Source organism: Aricia agestis, chromosome 15 (genome assembly GCF_905147365.1).
Source record: "Aricia agestis chromosome 15, ilAriAges1.1, whole genome shotgun sequence".
NCBI classification, from domain to species: domain Eukaryota; kingdom Metazoa; phylum Arthropoda; class Insecta; order Lepidoptera; family Lycaenidae; genus Aricia; species Aricia agestis.
Genome location: NC_056420.1, coordinates 109,860 through 136,557, shown reverse-complemented (window position 1 = coordinate 136,557; position 26,698 = coordinate 109,860). Strand labels below are relative to the sequence as shown.

The following is a 26,698-nucleotide window of genomic DNA, read 5'->3' as shown; positions in this document are numbered from 1 at the left end:
TTGAGAAAGAATATCAAATGATTCGATTTCACTTTCACTCAACCACCGGAAGTGTCCATACGGTAAACTCTGACTCATCGCGTGACCATATAAATTATTAACATCTAAATAAATAATAAAAGTATCGTCTTGAGATGGGTTGTATGAATTTTTTCCATCATCATTATCATCAACACTACTAGTAATAAACTGATTATTAGCTTTTGCATGTCTTTTAGAAACTTGACTAATACCACCCCGAATACCATTTTGTAGAAATTGAATTATTTCATAATCGGTGAGGAGTTCGAGATCTACTTTTGTGTGTTTTAACATAGCATCCCATGTGAGACCGGGTGCTGTGAGATATCTGCAAGGATCAAGTTTGTATGTTGATAGACATATTTTACGAAAGTTTTCAAAGACCTCGGCCAGCAGTAGGACATCTGTTTTAAGATATAAATTAAAATATTCACCTAGTGTGTTTAATTTAAACTGTTCCCACACTGTTTGCGCGTGGAGATAATCATCATTAGAGATGTGTGTTTGCGTCAATTGACTGTAGAATAATTCCTGGCTAGGTAATGAATTTTCTTTGAGTTTATCCCATGAATCAATATATTCATAGGGAAAGACACCCTTACGTGTTAAAAGGCTCATCTCATGAGGGTTGGGGAAATACTTAGGTAATATTTGAAATTTATCTTTTGGGAGATTTTTCACTAATTTTTCCAAACTGGAGGACATGAATTTGAATGAGTCTACAAATCTTATGGTTATCTGATTGTTATTTTGAGAGCGTATTGTTTGACTGAATGTTGTGTATTTTTCCTTGTTTTGTGCGATACATCTGATTGTATCACCTTTCCTAGTGGCCAGCTCTTTAATAAACAAATGACTATCATAACCACTGAGGTTGTGAAAAAATATCGGAATAAAATTAGGTTTTGAATATTGTAGATTGCACTGATTGTGCACCACACCTCTGATTTTCCCAGTGAAATGACAATGATCGATGACTGTATGATCAGTTGAAAGTAAAGGTTGTTCACAAATATGACAGAAAGAGTTGTTGTTGTATGTAGATAAATCAATGTTTCTATCATAATCAATCTTAGAACTAAATATGTCCGCTATAACACTAGCGTCATTGTAAATATTATCAACAAACTTTTGCACACAATCATGACCATGATATACAATTAATTTTGATAGTGATTCATTATAGTTACAATGAATATAATAACTAAAGCTACAAGGAATGTGTTCATGAGTATTATAGGTAGTTTTCAAATCATATTCATTTTTGTGAATGGGTACTAAAATCGACTCAAAATCTGCATATACAACAAAAGGCACTTCTAATTGGTGGCTAACATTTTTAAAACTCAAAGTGTTATCAGTGATGGATGGTAGTTCAATGAGAGCCTTATCGCACCCTAATTTTTCGTGAAGTTTTAGTTTTTTCTCATCACTGAAATTCTGTAAACATCCATCACACACATATATTCGTTTATGATTTTTAGTAATTTGAGAGTGTATTAAACGCGGTAGGTTTTTTATCCAACAATAGTGTCCTAAACAGCTGCTATCTGATTTTTTTTCACCCCCACTCAACGCACTTTCAAAGTATAAAAGATTTACATGACGCTCATACTTTTTCGATGATATATAATAAGGTACAATTCGTTTGATGCGTTTCTTTTTTTCATCACTAACACCATACACATTTACTTTAATCTTATTTAAAACTTCGAATCGTTTTATTCCCTTCGCACTCACCGGTAATTGAATACCATCCGTTTTGAAGACGGTCGTGTAAGGTGGATAAGAGGATGATCGATCTGAATGGTGGTCTACCGGATACAAGGCGCTCACCAGAGCCCAGAAAAAGCAAGCGTTGTCCTGGTTTTTCACATTTACACAAGCTTTCTTTCGTTGAATCCAATCAGGAAGTGGTGTATAAGAGCCTCCTATGATATCCTCATTATCACTATCATCATCCAGACATTTCACGAGATCGGTCTTGTTGATGTTCACTTCCAAAAATTCAATCTTCTCCAATGCCCATCCACTATCTCTCTCTTGAAATTCTTCACATTTTTTTAAAATTTTAGAAGAAAATGTTTTATGAAGTTCATATAAATCTGGTATGAGGTGTTTCGGCTGACATCGATCCCATGTGAGATTAACACCTCTTACATTAAAGGATTTTAGATCTCTCACCACTTTATCGTCTTTTGTCATAATGTATGTGCAGAAAAGTTCCATATTCACCTTGATGACCTCATTAATTTCCAGCTCCATCTTGAGTAACTGAACAACCTTGGCTCCCGCTCCATTCAGATATATTTCTGGGTCTAGAATATTGGAGGAGCCATTTATCCGATAGGAAATTATTCTACACTTAAAGAGTGAAGCGATAACATAAGTGAAATAATCACCTCCGTCTTGTTTACACAGTAACTTATGACGTTTTGTTCTCGAATGAGTAATTAACTGATTACTAGCAACTTTAATGTTACAAAAAGGACACTGATATTTCGAAACCATTTCTCTCTCTCTATCTCTCGATACGGTAACGAAGCGAATGAGTATTTCAACTTTTTACACAAAACTAATTCATTTTACTATTCATAGCCAGTTTATATACATATAAAATGACTAATTTAATGGTCGTGACGTCTAATTTAATGGTTATGAGTGTGGTGAACTTATCATAGCGGTAACCTTTTAAATATTAAAGGGTAATAAAAAACCAATTCAAACAGGAAAACTTTTAATGTCGTCATATATTATAATATTGTATACATTATATTAAACATGAGAAAAATAAGTACTCTGTAGCGTAACACCTGATTTCATGATCAACAATGGAGGTTCGATCGTAAGCACTTTCCATTATATTTGACGCTTCGTGTAGTGTTTTAACTCCGCTCAACTTGAATTTCTTCTTGAAAAAGTTCATTCTGTTCTCATAGTGGAGTTTGATGTGATGTAAAAAATGTAGACGAGTGTCGAGACAGTTTAGGATGTGTTGTAGGTGCCACCATTCATCATTACTGATACTCATTGATTGGATGCCGCCACCACACGACACAAATATGAAATTCTGTAATCCCTCACTACGATCAGACACATTTACAAATCTCACAGTGCAGTTATTTTCAGTGTGGAGAGCAGCTGTTGCAGTAGCTGTGCCAGTGTTGAAGAAATCCGAGATTCGGTTTGCGTTGTTCACGAAAATTGCACTCCATTCTTCTCTGGTTAGCAACAATCGGTTACCAATGTTAATCACCTCCTCCAAACCCTCATTTATTCGATTCGATACCACTAAATACGTTGATATGTGAGGTATCGTTTTTGAATTAAGATCATATACGTTTTTACAAAGTTCAAAAGTGAAAGGTGGAATCGAAGGTGAATATGAGGGTGGGTAGATATAGTGTTGGGGGAGTAAATGACACATCTTAACAACACAACAGCCTATATCGAACTGAGTCGCTTGAACAGAACAGCTAATAATATAAACAGAACAGCTGATAATATAAACAGAACAGCATGGGCTTCAAACAGAACAGCAGCTGTTGAACCAGTTACAACCTGTTTTAACTGGATATTTTTCGAACTGATTTAGTTAAAATGGTGTATTCAAAGAGGGAATCATTGATAATGAGGCAGTAGGCGGTAGTGTCACTGGGGATGGCTTTCTTGAATTCCATCTCCAATTTTATGTCTATACCACCCCCCACGCCCGATCGAATGGTGTCCATTTGTCGGGAACAGTCGATAACAACAAGAGGTGCTTTTGTCTTAAAATGAGCTGGGTTCACTTGAACATTAGCGTTTTTCAAACCATAGTATTGCCTTTTAAAGTTACAAAACGCTTCATACAACAGGGAGTAGACGCCCTTTTCAAAATCATTAGCAAACGACTCGTATGGATAATATTGAGAGTTGAGGTAGAGACGAGCATTGTGGAAATTGGAGTGATCAAATAAACTTTTATCTTTGCTTTCATCATTGTTGCGTGCATGCTGAAATCCTAGTATGACAAAACGAGGTTTCTCCAATTGTGTGCTCGTTTTAACTGTCCACACATGCTTTTGTGACGTTGGTAGCAGCGGATATTCGTAAAGATCCCACGATCGGAATGAAATGGGGATTGGTGCATTACTCTCCACGTAACGTAACAAACGAAGTTTTTCCTTATCAGACACCTTTACAATAGGCATGCGCCATACAATACGGTTTATGTTAATTTCAAAACCCTTCGTTGCATCCTTGGTCTTGATGGCGCAGTTTGAATTTGTAGAGCTCCTGTTGAGTACGAGTTCGTGTTTTGCATTCACAATAACCTTGGTATAATCCTCAGCGAAACCCAATAAATGTCGTAGTGGAATGGTGAAACAAAACTCTCCTTCTATGTCTTTGATGCCGCTTGATGATGATGTGTTCCAACAACTATTCTCCAAGGCCTTACTCTCCTCCTCACCGTACGATAAGATACCCTTCATTGTGGTGGTGACACCGCAGTTTTTTGTTCGATCAATCTCCACACCGTTTAATTCATATCGAATGTCTTGGAACAGGTGGGCAGCACCATTGTTTACAAAAGTGGAGGATTTTGTTGTAGTGCCCTCGATTATGAGTTGACTCTCCGAGGGCCACACAATTATATCCTGATCATTGATACGAATCCGAATCTCATCATTATTCTTATATGAATCATTGAAGGGGTGGAAAGAGTGATATTCAATACTTTCAATGCTATCATCAAACACCACACTATCCCCAATATTTAAAATTGATGATGACATTGCAGCAGCAGCAGCAGCAGCAGCTGATGTTATTTACTTTATTTTTAGTCCTAGAGATGATAAGAACAGTGAATTTTCTCTTCTCAACTTCTTCCGATGTGGTTGTTGTTCTTGTTGTTGTTGTTGATATTGTTTATTTAAATTAATATTTAACTTTGAAAGAAGAGATGTTGTCTGCTGTGGGGGAGAATGCAAACTATGACTTGATGTTGATTGAGGGTTGAATTTATAAATAATCATAACTTTATCTTTTCCTTATGTGTATGCGAAGTGAAATGTTTTCCTTTCTAAAATTAACAAGATTACCTTTTTCATTCACTATACGTATTTGAAGATTTTGTATACTATTAACTTTTAAGGGTAGATAGACTAGGTGTGATGGACACTCGATAATTTGATAGCCAGGCGGCACTGAGGGAGTAAACTCGTGAAGTACGTGTGATGGTCTGTTGTTGGTAAATGAACCATGAATTATATTACACTCTACTCTTATAGAGTCGGTGACGAGAATGTCTATTGGCTGATCGGATTCGTGTTGTTCATTTTTTGGTAATACTTTACGGGAAAATCCAAAAACACTCCCAATGCTGTTCTCTTTTTCGAAGTGTACATCATAAAGCGCTGAAAAAACCGAACATCTCATCGTATTCGTATTCACCTCCATCTCAACTGCATTTTGTTGGTTCGAAAAAGAATTAATACCCCTCCTTTCAATCTCATCCTCCAGATAATCGATAATATTTTCCAATTCATAAGATCCCTCCGGAATTGTTATAACCTCGTTTCCAAAGTGAAAAAGATTATTAGAGCTATCCACATTGGGGATGGAATTGAATGTTTTGAAGTAAATTAGTGCACATTCAAATTCACCATCACCCAACTCTATGGGGGGTAGAAAATCCACATTCAATGTAGACTCATTACCATTGATTGATAAAGTATAAGACATTATTTTTTTTGAGAGTCCACACACACACACACACTGATTTAATACACAAGATGAAATGAAAAGTCTCAGATAGGTTTGTATATTTTATTTAGGATTTTTTTTAACAAACATTTGATCACAAACATTTGATAGAAAATTTAAACATAAATGTCCACAGTTGTATTTTTTGTCTTTTTGCATGTTATTGTAGTTGTAACTTATACCTCCTCCTTCGCCTCCTCCTCCTCCTTCATTATCATCAATTTTAATTCCACCTTGTAGCATATAATTGATAAATTCCCATGGTGGTCTCAAGTCTCCATAGCTGTCAAAGTATTGACACTGTTTATTTTTCTTCACATACGCCACCCAATGGGTTCCGGGTCCGTGTGAATCATCCAAATTTATTATTCCCGTTTCACACTTCCACGGCTTTGAAGTTTGTCCCAGTTTGAGAATGTCATCTCGCATAAAAACCCCCCGAAAATGTGGAATTTTCAAGTGTTTGACAAACGTGAGGAGCTCATGATCGTAGAGGGCACGATTGGGGAGGTTGTTTAATAGTTTTTTGAATGTGGTAGTGGAGATATATAGAGACCCATACCGTTTTTGTATGGTGCCATATACATACCCTTACCAACAGCCATTGGAATAGAGTCTCTTAATCGACTCTTACCACCACCACTATTGATTTGATCTTTTGATTTCACCATTTCATAAATGTTTTTAGCAGCCGTCGTCACCCCACCTGCTAGAGTACCAGCGGCCGCCAACGCCCCCAAGATTGGTATTAAAGGTAAGAAACCCCCTCTCTTCGGTAGGGGTATAACTCGAGGTTTTCGCACAGGTTGTTTAGTTTTGGTGTTTTTGTTGTAAATCCTTTTTCTTGCTGCTTTTATAGCTGTACTTATGAGTTGTTTAGTGGTGAGCGGAGATGATGTTTTACCATTTTTAGATTTTCTTTTTTTCGTGTGTTTCACCGCTTTACGGGCTGCTGTTATTAGTTTTGTGAGGGACACACCCATTCCACGTTTCACCTTGTACTTCATTATTTTATTAACGCCAAGCGCCACCAACCGTTCGGGTAGACTCTTCGAGTGTCGCCAACGCTCCTTCGCCGCTGTAGCCAACTCAATATCGGCCTTGTGTCGATCCTCTAAAGAGGAATTTTGAGCGTATGCAATATCGTGTAATTTACACGCCTCATCCAACGGATTAATACCTATATCACCCCTCTTTAGTCGTTTTTCCAATTTTGTTCCAGGTCCACAATAATTGTAGCCAGGCACGTGCAACTCGAACGGTAAGTTATTGATGAGTGTGTTCATTAAACCACATCCCACTGCTTTCATATTAGGTACTTTATAATAGCTTCTGCTGTTGTTGTTATTAGTGTGGTATTTATTTTTATTATGTTTAATCATTTTGATTGTTAGTTAATATAAGTATTATTATTACTACTGTTATTATTATTAAGGTTGTGTCTCTCACCCCCCACCCACACGTGTACTCTCAACAGAATGAAATTCAAGAAGCAGTCGTCCCACTTATCAGTGAAAGGTTGGGATATAAAATCGGAAAACGATATTGATAATTATTGTAGAAAATATAGACATAGTGAGCTGTTACCCAACAGTATACGTTGTTTGGTGTGTGGTCCGTCTGGATGTGGTAAAACTAACCTATTATTAACCTTATTGCTTGAGCCTAAAGGCCTAATATTTGAAAATATCTACTTGTATTCAAAATCACTCAATCAACCGAAATATCAATTTTTAAAGCAAGTACTCAACCATGTACCTGAAGTTAATTTCTACATGTCCTCGGATAAGAGTGAAGTGTCCTCACCGGAAGAGATAGAGTTTAATAGTGTTATAGTGTTCGACGATGTGTCGATGGAAAATCAAGAACCAATACGCTTACATTTCTCTATGGGGAGACATAAGGGAATTGATTGTTTTTATCTGTGTCAAACGTACAGCAAAATACCCAAACAGCTGGTGAGGGATAATGCTAATTTTATTATACTTTTTAAACAGGATGAAATGAATCTACGTCATGCTTACGATGATCACATTAATACTGATATGTCGTGGGATGTGTTTTTACAAATGTGTAAAGTATGCTGGAGTGATAAATATGGGTTTATAGTGATTAGTAAAGATGATGAGATGAATAAGGGTCGATATCGAAGAGGTTTTGATGATTATATTACTCTGTAGAATACTCACGATATTACAAATAATAATATAAGCACTTGTCATAATGAAACCATTTACATTCCACAATGGACACCATCACGTCGTCATCACAACCACCACAAATCTTTGGTGATAAGCAGCTCAAAAGAAAACTAGTTGATTCGGTTAAATCGGTAAAAAAGAAAATCAAGTCATTAAATGAGGGTAGAGCTGAGCTCACATCGAGCCTGCAAGAAACATTTCAACCAATCACACAACCCTTGAACACTCTTCTCAATGAAATTCAATTAAATAACACCGCCAACAACCGTAAAGAAAACAAAAGAAAGAGAAAATCAGTTAAGGCACAGCAACAGGACGTGCAGGATGGTGTGAAATTATCCACCAGTAAGCAATTCACGGATGATGATGATGATGATGCTAGTGATGATACAGATGATTTTGAAGATGCTGATAGTTTGATAAAGCGTGAAAATATTGAGGATGATTCAAAAGAATTATCTAAATATGAAGAAGAAGAAGACATCCACCGCTTAGCAAAAATCTATATAGATAACAATGTTATCAATAAGATAAAAAAAGTACCGTTTGGTGTTTACTTTACTCCCGAAGGATATCGCGTGGGTGATAGTTTTCTCAAATTGGGCAAAGAGCATTTCACTGTACAAAACGAAAAATTTCAATATACACCGGGGTTGATGGAGCTCTTGTTCAAGAAAGAACCCAACACCCATCTCATTGAAGCCGAGGATAGTCGCAACTACTATAAAATAATTACAATGACAAACGCACACCGACGTAATTTCTCGAAAAATGGTCAGATACAGGGCGATAAGAGTTTCAAATATACTAAATATATAAAAAGCCTCTCCTCGTCCGCACCCATTGGACGAGGATGCTTAGTGAACTCGTCATCATTCTCCTCGTTACCACCACCATCAATTACAGACCTCTCACTTAAAAAGTACTATCCTAATACAGACTTCAAATATTGGGACGATCCCAATGAACTTGTGGATCGATTACGTTTACTCATAGCTTCCCAAAACGCCGGAAACACCATTCATGGTAATGAGATTATTGCAATAATTGAAGAACTAGTGGAGGCCAATATAATAGAACCACCCCACCAATAACCAACCCTCTAGTTGTTAATAATTATACTCCCCATTGAGTGTATATAAAAAAATAAATTTAATCACATCTTTATTATAATTATGTCTATCAATAAGTTTGGACGTCATTTACATACCAAGTTGAGTCAGAGATCAATAAAAACTTTACGTTTCGATAGTAGACAAGTGGACTTTAAAAAACGACTCTTAAGAAATGTTAGTAAAGGTATACAAAAAAACGATGTGATTATAAAAGCTCAATTGGATGAGGCCACAGTCTTTTGTTTGTCTAAAATTAAAAAACTCAATCAACAGTGTGAGGACATCACAGCGAAGGTCAATTATTTTCAAGAAATATTACGAAAAAATTTAAAAACCCCACCGGAAGCGAATTCTAAACCTCAAATAAATAAAAATCCCAAAAAGACATCTAATAATCCTCAAGAATCACCATTATCAACATCCTCGTCATCATCATCGTTGTCGTCATCATCGTTGTCCTCACGTAAAAACTTCAAGACCTCTAAGGAAGTCAATTCTAAATCTCAAACAGCTCAAAATCCTAAGAAGAAAAACGTCTACAAACCTGAAGATCCATCACATAATTTAACCAATTAACCGACGAGAACACTCTAAAACCTAGTTATAAAGTAGTATAATAAAAATATTATGAGTTTAAAATGGCAGGTCGTTAAGGAAATTCATAAGAATGCTAACAAAAAGTTTCCAAGGAGACGATTCGTACAAAAAGGTCTCGATGACACCTGGCAGATTGATTTGATAGATATGCAAAAGTATTCAAAATATAACAAGGGTTTTAAGTACATTTTAGCGTGTATTGATACCTTTTCCAAATACGCGTGGGCTCAACCGGTGAAAAGTAAATCGGCTGAGGATGTAACACGAGCCATGCAAGCTCTACTCAACAACAATCTCAATAGAAAACCGAAAAATATTCAATCAGACGATGGACGTGAGTTTTTCAATGGGAAATTTCAAGCGTTAATGGGAAAGTTTGGTATACATCACTACTCTACATACAGCCCTATGAAAGCGTCTATTGTGGAGAGATTTATTAGAACTATTAAGAATTGGATTTGGCAACAATTTACTTTTAATGGTTCTTATACATGGATTGATCATGTACTATACGATGTCATGAAAAAATATAACAACAAAATACATCGCACAATCGGGCTTGCCCCAGTGAATGTGAATCATACTAATGCCAATGCCTTATTATCTAATGTTTACAATTTTATCAAGGTTCGTGGTAAAGCTAAATTTAAATGTCACGATTATGTAAGAATTAGTAAATATAAATCGTGTTTTTCCAAAGGATACACTGGCAATTGGAGTTCGGAAATATTTCAAATTGTGAAAGTGAATAACACCAACCCAGTTACCTATCAGTTGCAAGATGACCAAAAGCAACCTATACTGGGTTCATTCTATGAAAAAGAACTACAAAAAGTTAAATATCCCGATGTCTATCTAGTGGAGAAAGTGTTGAAGAAAAAAGGTGATAAAGTACTCGTGAAATGGTTCGGTTTGAATACAACTAGTTGGATCAATAAAGAAAACAAAATAAATTAATAACGTTTTATTATTTTATATTTTAAAAGCACACGTACTACATTAACCCTACTACATACAATATTATAATAATCATTTTCAATATACAATTATTAAAAACAAAAAAGGATATAATAATCATTTTTTTCAATGCTTACACATTTTTTATTATTTTCTTTTTTACAACAATTACAATAATCTTTATCCTAGTACATTTTATTAAAGTTACCCACCCCCAATTTTAACCTACTTTCACAATTATGTTTTATTAATAGACTACATTTTTTTCTTAATCCTAATTTATTTTATATTTTTAAAAGCATACGTACTACATTAACCCACCCCACACAATATTATAATAATCATTTTCAATATACAATTATTAAAAACAAAAAAGGATATAATAATATTTTTTTTATTATTTTCTTTTTTAAAACAATTACAATAATCTTTATCCAAGTACATTTTATTAAAGTTACCCACCCCCAATTTTAACCTACTTTGCATAATATACATATCACAATTATGTTTTTATTAATAGAGTACATTTTTTTTCTTAATCCTAATAATAAGTTTTATATTTTTTTAACTTTATCAACATTGGCCTTTAGCCACATACCGAAAGCTTCAACCTCAACCCCGCTGCAGTGACAACTTCTCTTTGATGACGCGGAATATGGTGAGAACTTGGTATGGCGATTACAGTTTGTTAATTTTGGATAATTACCATACCGCATTAATTCCACCATCACCATCTCCACTTTGGGGCAGCCGAATGTTTCGATGTTTATGTGTCTAAAACCCAATGCTGATAATAATTTTTTTTCTACTGTGCCCCCCTTATACGCCCATAAATACTCTTTATTTGGATCTAGGGTGTGCAAACGCTCCACTAAATCTTCCTTGGTTATATCCCCGTTAACATTTTGGAATGGTAATCCGTGAACATTACGTTCACAGAATGCGATTTCCCTACTTTTCTGTGAATGGAGAAACCACATGGGTAATTTAATATGGTGCAGGTGCACCACCCCAGTCCACATATCATACACCCCAACCTCTTTATAATATATGTCGCTTTTAAGGGGGAAGCCATCAATATCAATAATATACCTTATATCAACCTCCATATTAGTATTTATCAATATTGAAGCAAACACAGATATAAAAAACAATATAATCGCTTAACCAATAATATTGCACAGTCTAAATCACACAGTTTATAGCACAGTCTAAAGCACAGTCTAAAACACAGTCTATAATACCGAGGTTACACCACAGTTGCTAGCAATAGCACATATTAAATAGTTTAAAAGTTCTATGGATACTCTATCAACTAACGGTGGGTTGTACCTTTCGAAAACCTCTGTTGGCACTTCACTCACCAACTCCAACCACTCTTTATAGTCAACGTTTATACCATTCGCTCTTTCATCGAGGTAATTGGTGATATCTCCCCAAAATTGTATTATCGTGAAAATACCATCATCACTGAACCCACTCCTCTCATATCCAGTGTACAGTAATCTATTCACGTCTTCAAATAATTTTGTACATGGGATTGAACGATCCCACAGCTTTAGCAACTTGTTGATTGATAAAATATTGATCCATATGCTTTTACAATCCTCATGTGATGTTTTTGATGTTAATATCATATTATTGAGAGGAGTCTCGTCGGGATTTACACTGCAATACAAAAAATAAAAACATTTTTCTCTTCTTATTCGTTACATGGAGAAAGTTACATGGAGAAAGTTATTGCCCACGTATTACCCTCCCGACCCCTGTTTGTAATATATACACCCTGGTTGAGAATGTTGAAAATATCCTCTTCAACATCGTTATACCTCGATGGAAGTGAGATTAAATATCCATTTTCGAGATGTAGCACTGTCTGCATAGTTTCGGGGTGAAACTTCGATGGTAGTTTGAAAGCTCTTCTAATTTTATATGGAATGTTTATCTCTAGATTTTCCAATTTCTTCCATGTCTTATTGTAATTATTTAATTTTTGTAGAGCTTCTTCACATTTAGACATTTTTGATATATTGAAATAAAACTTTTTATTTATACTCACAATAAAAAATATTTACTCTTGCTGCTCACTAGTTTGACTGCTCGGTACACTGTGGTTGGTTGAATGTAATTTGAAACAGACTAGTTGGCACTATTTATAGTTGAAATAGCTCTACAACTTTTTAAAGGTCAAACCACCAAGTGATAATAACAAATGTTCACGATTCAAAACCACTTCCAGTGACATCATCTTTCATGTTAATTAAATTTTTAATGGTATTTTGTGACTACATTCACCATCAGTTATGTGTCCCTTTTTTATTTTTTCCCATTCATCATAGCTCCAATGGATAACACCTTCAATTATTGTCTTATATTGCATACATTTTTCACTTAAAGGAGCAAATGTTGTTGATGATGTTGTTGTTGGTGATGGTGTTGTCGTTAAAGGAGACGTCTTATTAAGGGGGGTTATTGATGATGTTGCTATAGTTGTTGTTAATTCCTCACGTACCACATCATTAGCTGTTGCTCCACTACTCATATTCAACTTCTTTCGATGGTTACTATTATTTTTGTGAATATGATTAGGATCAAATCTAGCCACCTTTACATTAATCTCCAATCCTTTGTCATCTTTGAATGTCTGCTCGAACATATCAGAGGTCCATGACTGCTGTAGAGTATTCGTTTTCCGCATATTACCACTTCGCTTGTTTCGAGAGTTATTATTAGTATCAATAAATCTCACAACTTCTAATTTATATAATAATAATACATGTTCATCATTACATATTCGTATACTCCTCTGATGAGTTTTCTTGTCACACGAATGTGCTCCATGATGAAAACGATTATAATGATGATTACAACGACGATGAAAACTACTCACGATAATGGGGTGTTTGAGGGGAGAAAAATGTCCATCATCTCGAGCAACATCTTCATAAAGATAGAACTTTATCAACCAGTCTCTTATCAAAGCACCATTCGCTTCGAAAAGTGTTACATTCTTTACATACCAATAATTGTTATTGCATAAATTCAACAAATCTTCATTTACTGACTTTGAAATGTTTCTCACCACCATAATATCTGTACTGTTCTCGCGTTGAATGTACAACATCACCACCCATGGTAATAAACTAGTAAATAACATAATATTTACACTGAAATTAATAGCAATTTACAACAACAAGTCTATTAACTGTTATTAAAATGATCTACATTTTGCAAATGTATTGTTTTTATACTAGCGTGTGTGGGAGTTATGTTGCAACACGTTGCAACTAATATCACCAAACGTAATTTCAAAAAATATAGGACTCCCCGACAAACACAATATCATAAACACATATATATTTTTATCTAATACATCAAAACATATTTTTACACAATATGACTACATCATCATCTTTTCATACCCTTTTGATAATGTAATAAGAAAACTTCCATTTTCCATACAAAACCAACATAAATCAAAACTGTCCACGTTTTTCATATTGTATGCTCACAATACAAATGATACATTATCGTTTTCCCACTTCCTTTGCGTAGAATGAATAAAATAATAATTGATAACATTCCATTTAAAAACAACCTCATAAAACTGAGAATATATAGCGCAACATTACGGAATTTTCCATAACCACTTATCACAAAACACATAAAAAAAATACCTCACAACCAGGCTCCGGCTGCCTAATTAAAATAATTTAAGGAAACATCATGAATATATAGCACAACATTATGGAATCTTCCATAACCACTTATCACCAATCACATTAAACTACATTAATAAAAAAATACCTCACAACCAGTCTCCGGTTGCCTAATTAAAATAATTCAAGAAAACATCATCACACACCACCCCTGTGACCAACCAACACAGCGCTCATGAGGTCGCAGCACCAACAGCCCCTCGCCGCTGCACCGACCACCGCCGCAGCACCGCCCCGCCGCAGTACACAAAACACACATACACCTGGTCAGGGGTGATAGTGATCATTAAAAATCTACCCATTTTATACTACCACCAACATAACATGAAACACCACTCACATTACATATACACACAACAGAGAGATCTTCTTACAATAGTCGGTATGTGGTCCAGAACGTACATATATCCACTACTCATGGGCTTTTAGAGGGTCTCGCGGTACCATTATTAAGCATTAGCTCAAATTTTTGCTTGGCTATTTTAAGTTTGTCAGGCGCTAATCAGCGAGGGTTGCAAAAGACGGGTGGTCCTGGTGTAGTCTTTATATAATGAACTGTGTTGTGTTTGACATCCACAGGTGTGCCTGAAGGGCGTGTAATATCTATGAAATCTTTTAAAATACTATGATATCTAGAGTTACCTAAATTAATTTTAACAGAGGATGATCAATACATCCCGTATACGTAGCTTGTAGTGAATCACATATGCAAATTGCATAAGTCGAAATTGAAAACTAGTGTCCGACCTTATCCGAATTATGAGTCGAACTGAACTTTCGACCTGACGAAATCTGGTGTGTTCAATACATCCCGTATACGTAGCTTGTAGTGAATCACATATGCATATTGCATAAGCCGAAATTGAAAACTAGTGTCCGACCGTATCCGAATTATGAGTCGAACCAAACTTTCGACCTGACGAAATCTGGTGTGCTCAATACATCCCGTATACGTAGCTTGAAGTGAATCACATATGCATATTGCATAAGTCGAAATTGAAAACTAGTGTCCGACCGTATCCGAATTATGAGTCGAACCGAACTTTCGACCTGACGAAATCTGGTGTGCTCAATACATCCCGTATACGTAGCTTGTAGTGAATCACATATGCATATTGCATAAGTCGAAATTGAAAACTAGTGTCCGACCGTATCCGAATTATGAGTCGAACCGAACTTTCGACCTGACGAAATCTGGTGTGCTCAATACATCCCGTATACGTAGCTTGTAGTGAATCACATATGCATATTGCATAAGTCGAAATTGAAAACTAGTGTCCGACCGTATCCGAATTATGAGTCGAACCGAACTTTCGACCTGACGAAAACTGATGTGCTCAATACATCCCGTATACGTAGCATGTAGTGAATCACATATGCATATTGCATAAGTCGAAATTGAAAACTAGTGTCCGACCGTATCCGAATTATGAGTCGAACCGAAATTTCGACCTGACGAAAACTGGTGTGCTCAATACATCCCGTATACGTAGCTTGTAGTGAATCACATATGCATATTGCATAAGTCGAAATTGAAAACTAGTGTCCGACCGTATCCGAATTATGAGTCGAACCGAACTTTCGACCTGACGAAATCTGGTGTGCTCAATACATCCCGTATACGTAGCTTGAAGTGAATCACATATGCATATTGCATAAGTCGAAATTGAAAACTAATGTCCGACCGTATCCGAATTATGAGTCGAACCGAACTTTCGACCTGACGAAATCTGGTGTGTTCAATACATCCCGTATACGTAGCTTGTAGTGAATCACATATGCATATTGCATAAGTCGAAATTGAAAACTAGTGTCCGACCGTATCCGAATTATGAGTCGAACCGAACTTTCGACCTGACGAAATCTGGTGTGCTCAATACATCCCGTATACGTAGCTTGTAGTGAATCACATATGCATATTGCATAAGTCGAAATTGAAAACTAGTGTCTGACCGTATCCGAATTATGAGTCGAACCGAACTTTCGACCTGACGAAAACTAGTGTGCTCAATACATCCCGTATACGTAGCCTGAAGTGAATCACATATGCATATTGCATAAGTCGAAATTGAAAACTAGTGTCCGACCATATTCGAATTATGAGTCGAACCGAACTTTCGACCTGACGAAATCTGGTGTGCTCAATACATCCCGTATACGTAGCTTGAAGTGAATCACATATGCATATTGCATAAGTCGAAATTGAAAACTAATGTCCGACCGTATCCGAATTATGAGTCGAACCGAACTTTCGACCTGACGAAATCTGGTGTGTTCAATACATCCCGTATACGTAGCTTGTAGTGAATCACATATGCATATTGCATAAGTCGAAATTGAAAACTAGTGTCCGACCGTATCCGAATTATGAGTCGAACCGAACTTTCGACCTGACGAAAACTGTTGTGCTCAATACATCCCGTATACGTAGCTTGTAGTGAATCACAATATATGCGTATTGCATAAGCCGAAATTGAAAACTAGTGTCCGACCGTATCCGAATTATGAGTCGAACCGAACTTTCGACCTGACGAAATCTGGTGTGCTCAATACATCCCGTATACGTAGCTTGAAGTGAATCACATATGCATATTGCATAAGTCGAAATTGAAAACTAGTGTCCGACCGTATCCGAATTATGAGTCGAACCGAACTTTCGACCTGACGAAATCTGGTGTGCTCAATACATCCCGTATACGTAGCTTGTAGTGAATCACATATGCATATTGCATAAGTCGAAATTGAAAACTAGTGTCCGACCGTATCCGAATTATGAGTCGAACCGAACTTTCGACCTGACGAAATCTGGTGTGCTCAATACATCCCGTATACGTAGCTTGTAGTGAATCACATATGCATATTGCATAAGTCGAAATTGAAAACTAGTGTCCGACCGTATCCGAATTATGAGTCGAACCGAACTTTCAACCTGACGAAAACTGATGTGCTCAATACATCCCGTATACGTAGCATGTAGTGAATCACATATGCATATTGCATAAGTCGAAATTGAAAACCAATGTCCGACCGTATCCGAATTATGAGTCGAACCGAACTTTCAACCTGACGAAAACTGATGTGCTCAATACATCCCGTATACGTAGCTTGTAGTGAATCACATATGCATATTGCATAAGTCGAAATTGAAAACTAGTGTCCGACCGTATCCGAATTATGAGTCGAACCGAACTTTCGACCTGACGAAAACTGGTGTGCTCAATACATCCCGTATACGTAGCTTGTAGTGAATCACATATGCATATTGCATAAGTCGAAATTGAAAACTAGTGTCCGACCGTATCCGAATTATGAGTCGAACCGAACTTTCGACCTGACGAAATCTGGTGTGCTCAATACATCCCGTATACGTAGCTTGTAGTGAAACACATATGCATATTGCATAAGTCGAAATTGAAAACTAGTGTCCGACCGTATCCGAATTATGAGTCGAATCGAACTTTCGACCTGACGAAATCTGGTGTGCTCAATACATCCCGTATACGTAGCTTTTAGGGAATCACATATGCATATTGCATAAGTCGAAATTGAAAACTAGTGTCCGACCGTATCCGAATTATGAGTCGAACCGAACTTTCGACCTGACGAAAACTGGTGTGCTCAATACATCCCGTATACGTAGCTTGTAGTGAAACACATATGCATATTGCATAAGTCGAAATTGAAAACTAGTGTCCGACCGTATCTGAATTATGAGTCGAACCGAACTTTCGACCTGACGAAATCTGGTGTGCTCAATACATCCCGTATACGTAGCTTGTAGTGAATCACATATGCAAATTGCATAAGTCGAAATTGAAAACTAGTGTCCGACCGTATCCGAATTATGAGTCGAACTGAACTTTCGACCTGACGAAATCTGGTGTGTTCAATACATCCCGTATACGTAGCTTGAAGTGTATCACATATGCATATTGCATAAGTCGAAATTGAAAACTAGTGTCCGACCGTATCCGAATTATGAGTCGAACCGAACTTTCGACCTGATGAAATCTGGTGTGCTCAATACATCCCGTATACGTAGCTTGTAGTGAATCACATATGCATATTGCATAAGTCGAAATTGAAAACTAGTGTCCGACCGTATCCGAATTATGAGTCGAACCGAACTTTCGACCTGACGAAATCTGGTGTGCTCAATACATCCCGTATACGTAGCTTGTAGTGAATCACATATGCAAATTGCATAAGTCGAAATTGAAAACTAGTGTCCGACCGTATCCGAATTATGAGTCGAACTGAACTTTCGACCTGACGAAATCTGGTGTGTTCAATACATCCCGTATACGTAGCTTGAAGTGTATCACATATGCATATTGCATAAGTCGAAATTAAAAACTAGTGTCCGACCGTATCCGAATTATGAGTCGAACCAAATTTTCGACCTGACGAAAACTGGTGTGCTCAATACATCCCGTATACGTAGCTTGTAGTGAATCACATAATATGCATATTGCATAAGTCGAAATTGAAAACTAGTGTCCGACCGTATCCGAATTATGAGTCGAACCGAACTTTCGACCTGATGAAATCTGGTGTGCTCAATACATCCCGTATACGTAGCTTGTAGTGAATCACATATGCATATTGCATAAGTTGAAATTGAAAACTAGTGTCCGATAGTAGAAAACTGTACAGTTTCAGTAGAAAACTGCACCGTTTTAGTAGAGAACTGTACAGTTTTAGTAGAAAACTGTACAGTTTTTTTGTTAAGAACTGCACAGTTTAAGTAGAGAACTGTACAGTTTTAGTAGAGAACTGTACAGTTTTAGTAGAGAGCTGTACAGTTTTTGTAGAAAAATGTACAGTTTTAGTAGAGAACTGTACCGTTTTTTTGTATAGAACTGTACAGTTATTTTTAAAGAACAGCACAGTTTTAGTAGAAAACTGTACAGTTTCAGTAGAAAACTGCACAGTTTTAGTAGAGAACTGTACAGTTTTTTAAGGAAACTGTACAGCTTTCGTAGAGGTCTGCACAGTTTTAGTAGAAAACTGTAGAGTTTTAGTAGAGAACTGCACAGTTTAAGTAGAGAACTATACAGTTTTTGTAGAAAAATGTACAGTTTTAGTAGAGAACTGTACAGTTTTTTGTATAGAACTGTACAGTTATTTTTAAAGAAAAGCACAGTTTTAGTAGAAAACTGTACAGTTTCAGTAGAAAACTGCACAGTTTTAGTAGAGAACTGTACAGTTTTTTAAGGAAACTGTACAGCTTTCGTAGAGATCTGCACAGTATTTTGTAAAGAACTTCTCAGTTTTAGTAGAGAACTGCATAGTTTTAGCAGAAAACTGTACAGTTTTTTTGTAAAGAACTGCACAGTTTAAGTAGAGAACTGTAGAGTTTTAGTAGAGAACTGCACAGTTTTTTTGTAAAGAACTGCACAGTTTAAGTAGAGAACTGTACAGTTTTAGTAGAGAACTGTACAGTTTTTGTAGAAAAATGTACAGTTTTAGTAGAGAACTGTACCATTTTTTTGTATAGAACTGTACAGTTATTTTTAAAGAACAGCACAGTTTTAGTAGAAAACTGTACAGTTTTAGTAGAGAACTGCACCGTTTTAGGTTAGGTTAGGTTAGGTTAGGTTAGGTTAGGTTAGGTTGGGGGCGATACCGGTCCGTCCACGTTCGTGTCCCTGGGCGCCTGGGTACGCCACCCCGCCCTTTACACGGAGTGACGTATCCAGGATGGCTGAACGCCGGTCTTTCCTGTCTTTCTCTCTTTTTATAGTTTACTCTTCGTTTGTTGTTTATTTTATTTTGTCTATCTTTTCATCACCTTTTCTACCCTATTCTTCTTATTTTGGTTAACTCTTCTCTACATCAGCGTGTGTTTCTGCGTCTATATGTGTGTGTGTTTGTGAGATGGATGGACCCGTGGGTCCCTAATCCCCGGTTTGTGGTGCTCGGCCTTGGGATGAATGGCGAGCAGGTGGCTTACGTCGCAAGGGCACCAGGGCAGAATCTCCCTCTAAAGATCACAATATGGAGAAACGCAAATTGGAAAATACTCCCCGGGCGGGTACCAGTTCCACTGGAGAATCCCGCACTCCCGGTTCGCCGGGAGTCTGCCGCACGTATACGGGGGCGGCACCAACTGCGTGTGAGGGTAAGGGGGCCGTTGCAACGGCGAAAGAAGGAGAAGGCGCGACAACGCGCGAATGTCCGAAACCGGCGCACCTAACCGCGCCGGCGGCGGACGCAATTACGGACGAAGACGTGGATTTCTCCGTCTACCAGCCTAATGGCGTAGAGCGGGTGAAAAGACTGGCTCAAAGAAAGAAGGAGCGGGGCTGTCCAATCCGGGACTTACCCGACCTGCCGCCTGTGCTGCAGTACCGGGATGTTCTCGGGACGCAGCCCCGCGATCCTACTCCTACCGGACATGACGAAGAGGAACGTAGGGAGTTGACGCGCTCGCCTCGCGTCGTTCTGCGCGACGTGATGCGTGAATTCTCCCTACCGCCTCCCCAAGGACGAGACGATACCGGAGACGACAGTGAGGACTGGCCCTTGGACTCCGACGACATGACATCCGACGTGTCGATGGACTCCGAGGGCTTGCCCACAGACCCGGAAAGGACACGCCGCAAACGGCGAATCCCGGAAGATGACAAGGCGCCGCCCCTTGGTAGAGGAGCGGTGCCCAAGGCTAAGAAGGGACGTGGCCGGCCACCAACGACCGGCCAATACGTCGGCCTAGCTAAGGCCCAAGAGGACCTAAGGCGGGAAAAGGAGGAAGAACGCCGGGCTGCATTCAGGGCGAAAGTCGAAGAGGTAGCCCGGGCGGCGCGGGAGGAGCGGGAGGCGAGAGAGGCGCGAGCCTCCCTTCGCGCAAGCCCAGCCCTGACTGCAGAAGACACGGAGCAGACGAGCGCGGCCCTGGCGGGTAGCGTAGAGAGGGCCTTGGAAATGGTGACGATGGTCGCTACAAGGTCCTCCAACTTGAAGGGCACGTACCAGCGGGCCCTCAAGGAGGCGGTCGCATCCATAAAAGCGGCCGTCACGGAGATGAGGGGCCGCGGTCAAACGGCTGAAATACGGGCACTGGAGGAGCAGAACGATCGCCTCCTGCGCCAAGTCAATGCGATGCGTCGGGAGCTAGAGGACCTGCGGCGTCGCGTGACTGGGCCCGCACCTGACGATCTGCAGAGGATGTTGTCGGAGGTCTCGCGCTCCAATATCGAGACCTTCGGCAACATGCTGAATGCACGGCTCGCCGGCCTGGAAGATAGGCTCTTGCCCGAGCCTCGGAGAAGACCGCCGCTGGCGGCGGACGGTGCTGGTCCATCATCCGGCGCCCCACCAACAGCGGCTTCCAAGAAGACGCCGAAGCCGAAGAAGTCGGCAACGGCCAAGGCACCGGACGAGAGTTCGGCAGGCAGCGCGGCGGTCCATTTACAGCCGCCGGCTGCGCCTGCAGAGAAGGGGGCTACAAAGTCCAAAAGGAAGAAGAAGAAGAAGCGGCCATCAATGGCCGCTCAAGAGGCGGCAAAGGGGGGGCAGAACACCAACGCCCCTCCCGTTGAGGCCCCGTGGACCACAGTTGGCCCGCGCAGGCAGAAGAAGACAGGGGTGGCTACTTCAGCTAAAGCCGCCCCAAGAAAGAAGAAGAGGAAGGCCAAGCTCCGTGCTCCAGCCACCGCGGCGATCACTCTCACGTTGGGGAAGAACGCCGCGGAGAAGGGCGTCAAATACAGTGACGTCCTTTTAAAGGCTAAGAACGCGGTGACGACCAGCGGACTGGCAGAGCTGGACATCCAAAAGCTCCAGCTCCGCTTCCGTCTAGCTCAGACCGGTGCGCGCGTCCTCACCATTCCTGGTGAGGGCGCCCAAGAAAAGGCGGACTCCCTCGCTGAGAAGCTGAGGGAAGTTCTCGACCCTGACGTTGTAAAAGTCGGACGCCCGGCGAAATGCGTGGAAATGCGTATCGCCGGGCTGGACGACTCAGCTACGACAGCCGAGGTCATCGAGGCGGTGTCTAGAGAAGGTGGGTGCCCGGCCAACTCCATCAGGTCGGGCCCAATAAGGAAAGGAAGGTGGGGCGACGGCTCTGTCTGGCTGAGCGTCCCCGTTGCGGCCGCCAAAAAGCTCATCAGCTTGAAGCGGCTGCAAGTTGGCTGGGTGTCGGCTAAGGTGACACTGCTGGCCGCGAGGCCCAAGCGGTGTTACCGATGCCTCGACACCGGCCACCTGGCGACGACATGCCAGTGCCCGGTGGATCGCAGCCGGAACTGTTTCCGCTGTGGGAAGCCGGAGCACAAGGCAGCCGAGTGCCGGGAGAAGCAGCCCAATTGCTTCTTCTGCGAGGCACTCGGCAAGGACAAGGACCATGTGCTGGGTAGTAGCGGCTGCGTCACTGCGAAGCCGCTCCCCAGCACCAAGCGCCGGAAGAGACGCGGAGCTCCCTCCGAAAAGGCTCGGCCAAAAGAGCCTGGAGCCGGTGGTGCTGGGGTTAGTCAGCCCCAGCCCGCCATGGAGGTGGAGCCATAGGCCCGTGGGCGGTTGATCGGGGGATCACCGCCCGCGCGAAGGGCCCCGAGAAGGAAGCTCCCTAGATGCCCGGGGAGCTCTCGGTGAAGAAAGGCGGCGGCAGAACACCAGCCGCCGCAACGGAGTAGTGCCGGATGCGGCGAACGGCCGTGTGGGGTGCGGAAGTCTATAATTAGTGCCCGCGCCCCACGATGGCCGGAAGGAGGGCATGGGGGGGTTTTAGTGGGTAAACCTCGTGTAGGGAGTCCCACATACCCCCGCCCCTTCCCCCGAAGGGGTGGGGGATACGTAACGTATTTCCCCTCCTCAAAAAAAAAAAAAAAAAAAAAAAAAAAAAAAAAAAAAAAAAAAAAAAAAAAAAAAGGTTAGGTTAGGTTAGGTTAGGTTAGGTTAGGTTAGGTTAGGTTCCCCCCGATGGGGGCGATACCGGTCCGTCCACGTTCGTGTCCCTGGGCGCCTGGGTGCGCCGCCCCGCCCTTTACACGGAGTGACGTATCCAGGATGGCTGAACGCCGGTCTTTCCTGTCTTTCTCTCTTTTTATAGTTTACTCTTCGTTTGTTGTTTATTTTATTTTGTCTATCTTTTCACCACCTTCTCTACGCTATCTTTCTCATTTTGGTTAACTCTTCTTTACATCAGCGTGTGTTTCTGCGTCCAAATGTGTGTGTGTTTGTGGATGGATGGACCCGTGGGTCCCTAATCCCCGGTTTGTGGTGCCCGGCCTTGGGATGCGTGGCGAGCAGGTGGCTTACGTCGCAAGGGCACTAGGGCAGAATCTCCCTTAACAGATCAAAACATGGAGACACGCACTTTTGAAAATTCTCCCCGGGCGGGTACCAGTTCTACTGGAGAATCCCGCACTCCCGGTTCGCCGGGAGTCTGCCGCACGTATACGGGGGCGGCACAAAATGCGTTGGAGGGTAAGGGGGCCGTTACAGCGGCGAAAGAAGGAGAGGGCGCGACTATGCGCGATTGTCCGAAGCCGGCGCACCTAACCGCGCCGGTGGCGGACGCTTTGACCGACGAAGATGTCGATTTCTCCGTGTACCAACCCAATGCGTCGGAACGGATTGTGAGATTGGCGCAGAAAAAGAAGGAGCGGGGCTGTCCGATCCGGGACTTACCCAATCTGCCGCCTGTACTGCGGTGGCGGGACGTCCACGGGACGCAGCCCAGCATACCACCTGGACGAGACGAAGAGGTCGGCACGGATTTGACGCGCTCACCACGCGTCGTTTTACGCGACGTGATGCGCGAATTCTCCGTGCCGCCTCCACAAGGACGTGACAATTCCACCGGACGTGACAGCGAGGACTGGCCCGCGGACTCCGACGATACTGCCTCAGACATATCGATGGACTCCGAGGGCCTGCCTACAATACCACCGGCTAGGACGCACCTGAAAAGGCGCAACTCGGACGATGACATGGAGCCGCCCATCAGTAAAGGGGCGGTGCCCAAAGCAAAGAAGGGACGTGGCCGGCCACCAACTACCGGCCAATACGTCGGCTTTGGAAGAGCTCAAGCAGAGCTTAACAAGGAGAAGGAGGAGGAACGCCGGGCTGCATTCAGGGCGAAAGTCGAGGAGGTAGCCCGGGCGGCACGGGAAGCGCGAGAGGCGAGGGAAGCGCGAGCCTCCCTCCGCTCAAGCCCTGCCCCGGACGAGGACTCGGAGCAGACCAGCGCCGGCCTGGCAGCTGACGTAGAGAGGGCCTTAGACATGGTGACCATGGTCGCCACAAGGTCCTCCAACCTGAAAGGGACTTACCAGCGGGCCCTCAAGGAGGCGGTCGCATCTATAAAGGTGGCCGTAACCGAGATGAGGGGCCGCGGTCAGAATGAGGAGATGCGGGCACTGGAGGCGCAAAACGACCGTCTTCTGCGCCAAGTGAACGCGATGCGCCGGGAGTTGGAGGAGCTCCGCCGTCGCGTCACTGGACCCGCAGCCGACGACCTGCAAAAGATGTTGTCGGAGGTCTCACGTTCCAACATTGAGACCTTCGGCAACATGCTCAATGCAAGGATTGCCGGCTTGGAGGACAGGCTCCTTCCGGAGCCCCGAAGAAGACCGCCGCTGGCGGCGGACGGTGCTGACTCATTAGCCGGTGCCCCACCAACAGCGACAAAGAAGAAGACGGCGAAGCCGAAGAAGACGGCACCGGTGAAAGCTCCGGACGAGAGTTCGGCAGGCGGCGTGGCGGCTCCTTTACAACCGCCAGCTGCTCCCGCAGAGAAGAGGGCTTCGAAGCCCAACAAGAAGAGGAAGAAGCGGCCATCAATGGCCGCTCAGGAGGCAGCTAAGGGGGGGCAGAACACTAACGCCCCTCCCGCCGAGGCCCCGTGGACCACCGTCAGTCCGCGCAGGCCTAAAAAGAAGAACGGGGCGGCTACTCCTAAAGCTGCCCCCAAAAAGAAGAAGAGGGCGAAACTTCGTGCCCCCGCAACCGCGGCAATCACCATCACGCTGATGGAGAGTGCCGCGGCGAAGGGGGTCACATATAAGGACGTCCTTTTAAAGGCGAAGGACGCCGCAACGGCCGGGATGGTGGAACTCAACATCGACAAGCTCGAGTTCCGCTTCCGTCAGGCCCAAACCGGCGCGCGCGTCCTCACCATACCTGGTGAAGGCGCCAACGAGAAAGCGGACGCCCTCGCCGCAAAGATGCGGGAGGTGCTGGACCCGGAAGAGGCGAAGATCGGTCGCCCGGCGAAATGCGTAGAAATGCGCATCGCCGGGCTGGACGACTCGGCCACAACCGCCGACGTGCTAGAAGCGGTTGCCAGAGAAGGGGGGTGCCCGACTACATCCATCAGGTCGGGCCCCATAAAGAAAGGAAGGTGGGGCGATGGCTCGCTATGGCTGAGCGTCCCCGTCGCGGCAGCCAAGAAGCTGATCAGCTTGGGGCGGCTGCGAGTGGGCTGGGTCTCGGCGAAGGTGACACTGCTGGCCGCGAGGCCTAAGCGGTGTTACCGATGCCTTGACACCGGCCACCTGGCGACGACATGCCAGTGCCCGGTGGACCGCAGCCGGAACTGCTTCCGCTGTGGGAAGCCGGGGCACAAGGCCGCCGAGTGCCGGGAGAAGCAACCCAACTGCTTCTTCTGCGAGGCACTCGGCAAAGAGAAAGACCACGTGCTGGGTAGCAGCGGCTGCATCACAGTGAAGAAGCCGCTCCCCAGCACCAAGCGCCGGAAGAGACGAGGAGCTCCCTCCGATAAGGCTCGGCCGAAAGAGCCTGGAGCCGGCGGTGCTGGGGTTAGTCAGCCCCAGCCCGCCATGGAGGTGGAGCCATAGGCCCGTGGGCGGTTGATCGGGGGATCACCGCCCGCGCGAAGGGCCCCGAGAAGAAAGCTCCCTAGATGCCCGGGGAGCTCTCGGTGTAGAAAAGCGGCGGCAGAACACCAGTCGCCGCAACGGAGTAGTGCCGGATGCGGCAAACGGCCGTGAGAACGCGGAAGTCTTAGAAAAGTACCCGCATCTCACGGCTGGAAGGAGGGCATGGGGGGGTTTTAGTGGGTAAACCTCGAGAGGGAGTCCCACATACCCCCGTCCCTTCCCCCGAGGGGGCGGGGGATACGTAACGTATTTCCCCTCCTCAAAAAAAAAAAAAAAAAAAAAAAGGTTCCCCCCGATGGGGGCGATACCGGTCCGTCCACGTCGTGTCCCTGGGCACCTCCCCCGTGCCATCGTGAGCGTTTTCGCGGTGACACGGGAGGGGTGGCTGAACGCCGGTATGGCGTGTGTTTGTGTGCGTGTTTGGTCTTGTATGTTTGGCTGCGCCCACAGTGTGACGAAAGGGCCCGCGACCCGGGGTGTCGGAGCGTAGAGTC

At 42.5% G+C, this 26,698-nt stretch overlaps 1 protein-coding gene and 1 long non-coding RNA gene across 2 annotated transcripts; both read left to right on the top strand.

Annotated features, from left to right (window-relative positions):
* Positions 1-20,745, top strand: LOC121734195. Its single transcript, XR_006036673.1, has 3 exons — positions 1-62; positions 14,950-14,952; positions 20,734-20,745. It is a non-coding gene; the product is annotated as an uncharacterized LOC121734195 (long non-coding RNA).
* A 72-nt stretch (positions 20,746-20,817) lies between these two features.
* Positions 20,818-22,866, top strand: LOC121734412. Its single transcript, XM_042125023.1, has 2 exons — positions 20,818-22,509; positions 22,627-22,866. Exons 1-2 carry the CDS (start codon positions 20,818-20,820, stop codon positions 22,864-22,866), a joined length of 1,932 nt encoding a protein of 643 aa, XP_041980957.1.
* Positions 22,867-26,698: the final 3,832 nt, after the last annotated feature.

Coding starts and splice junctions, on each gene's coding strand:
- LOC121734412 (XM_042125023.1), top strand. CDS start 20,818: ATGCGTGAATTCTCCCTACCGCCTCCCCAAGGACGAGACGATACCGGA. Junction 22,510..22,626: donor TTGGCTGGGTGTCGGCTAAG/GTGACACTGCTG, acceptor CGCTGTGGGAAG/CCGGAGCACAAGGCAGCCGA.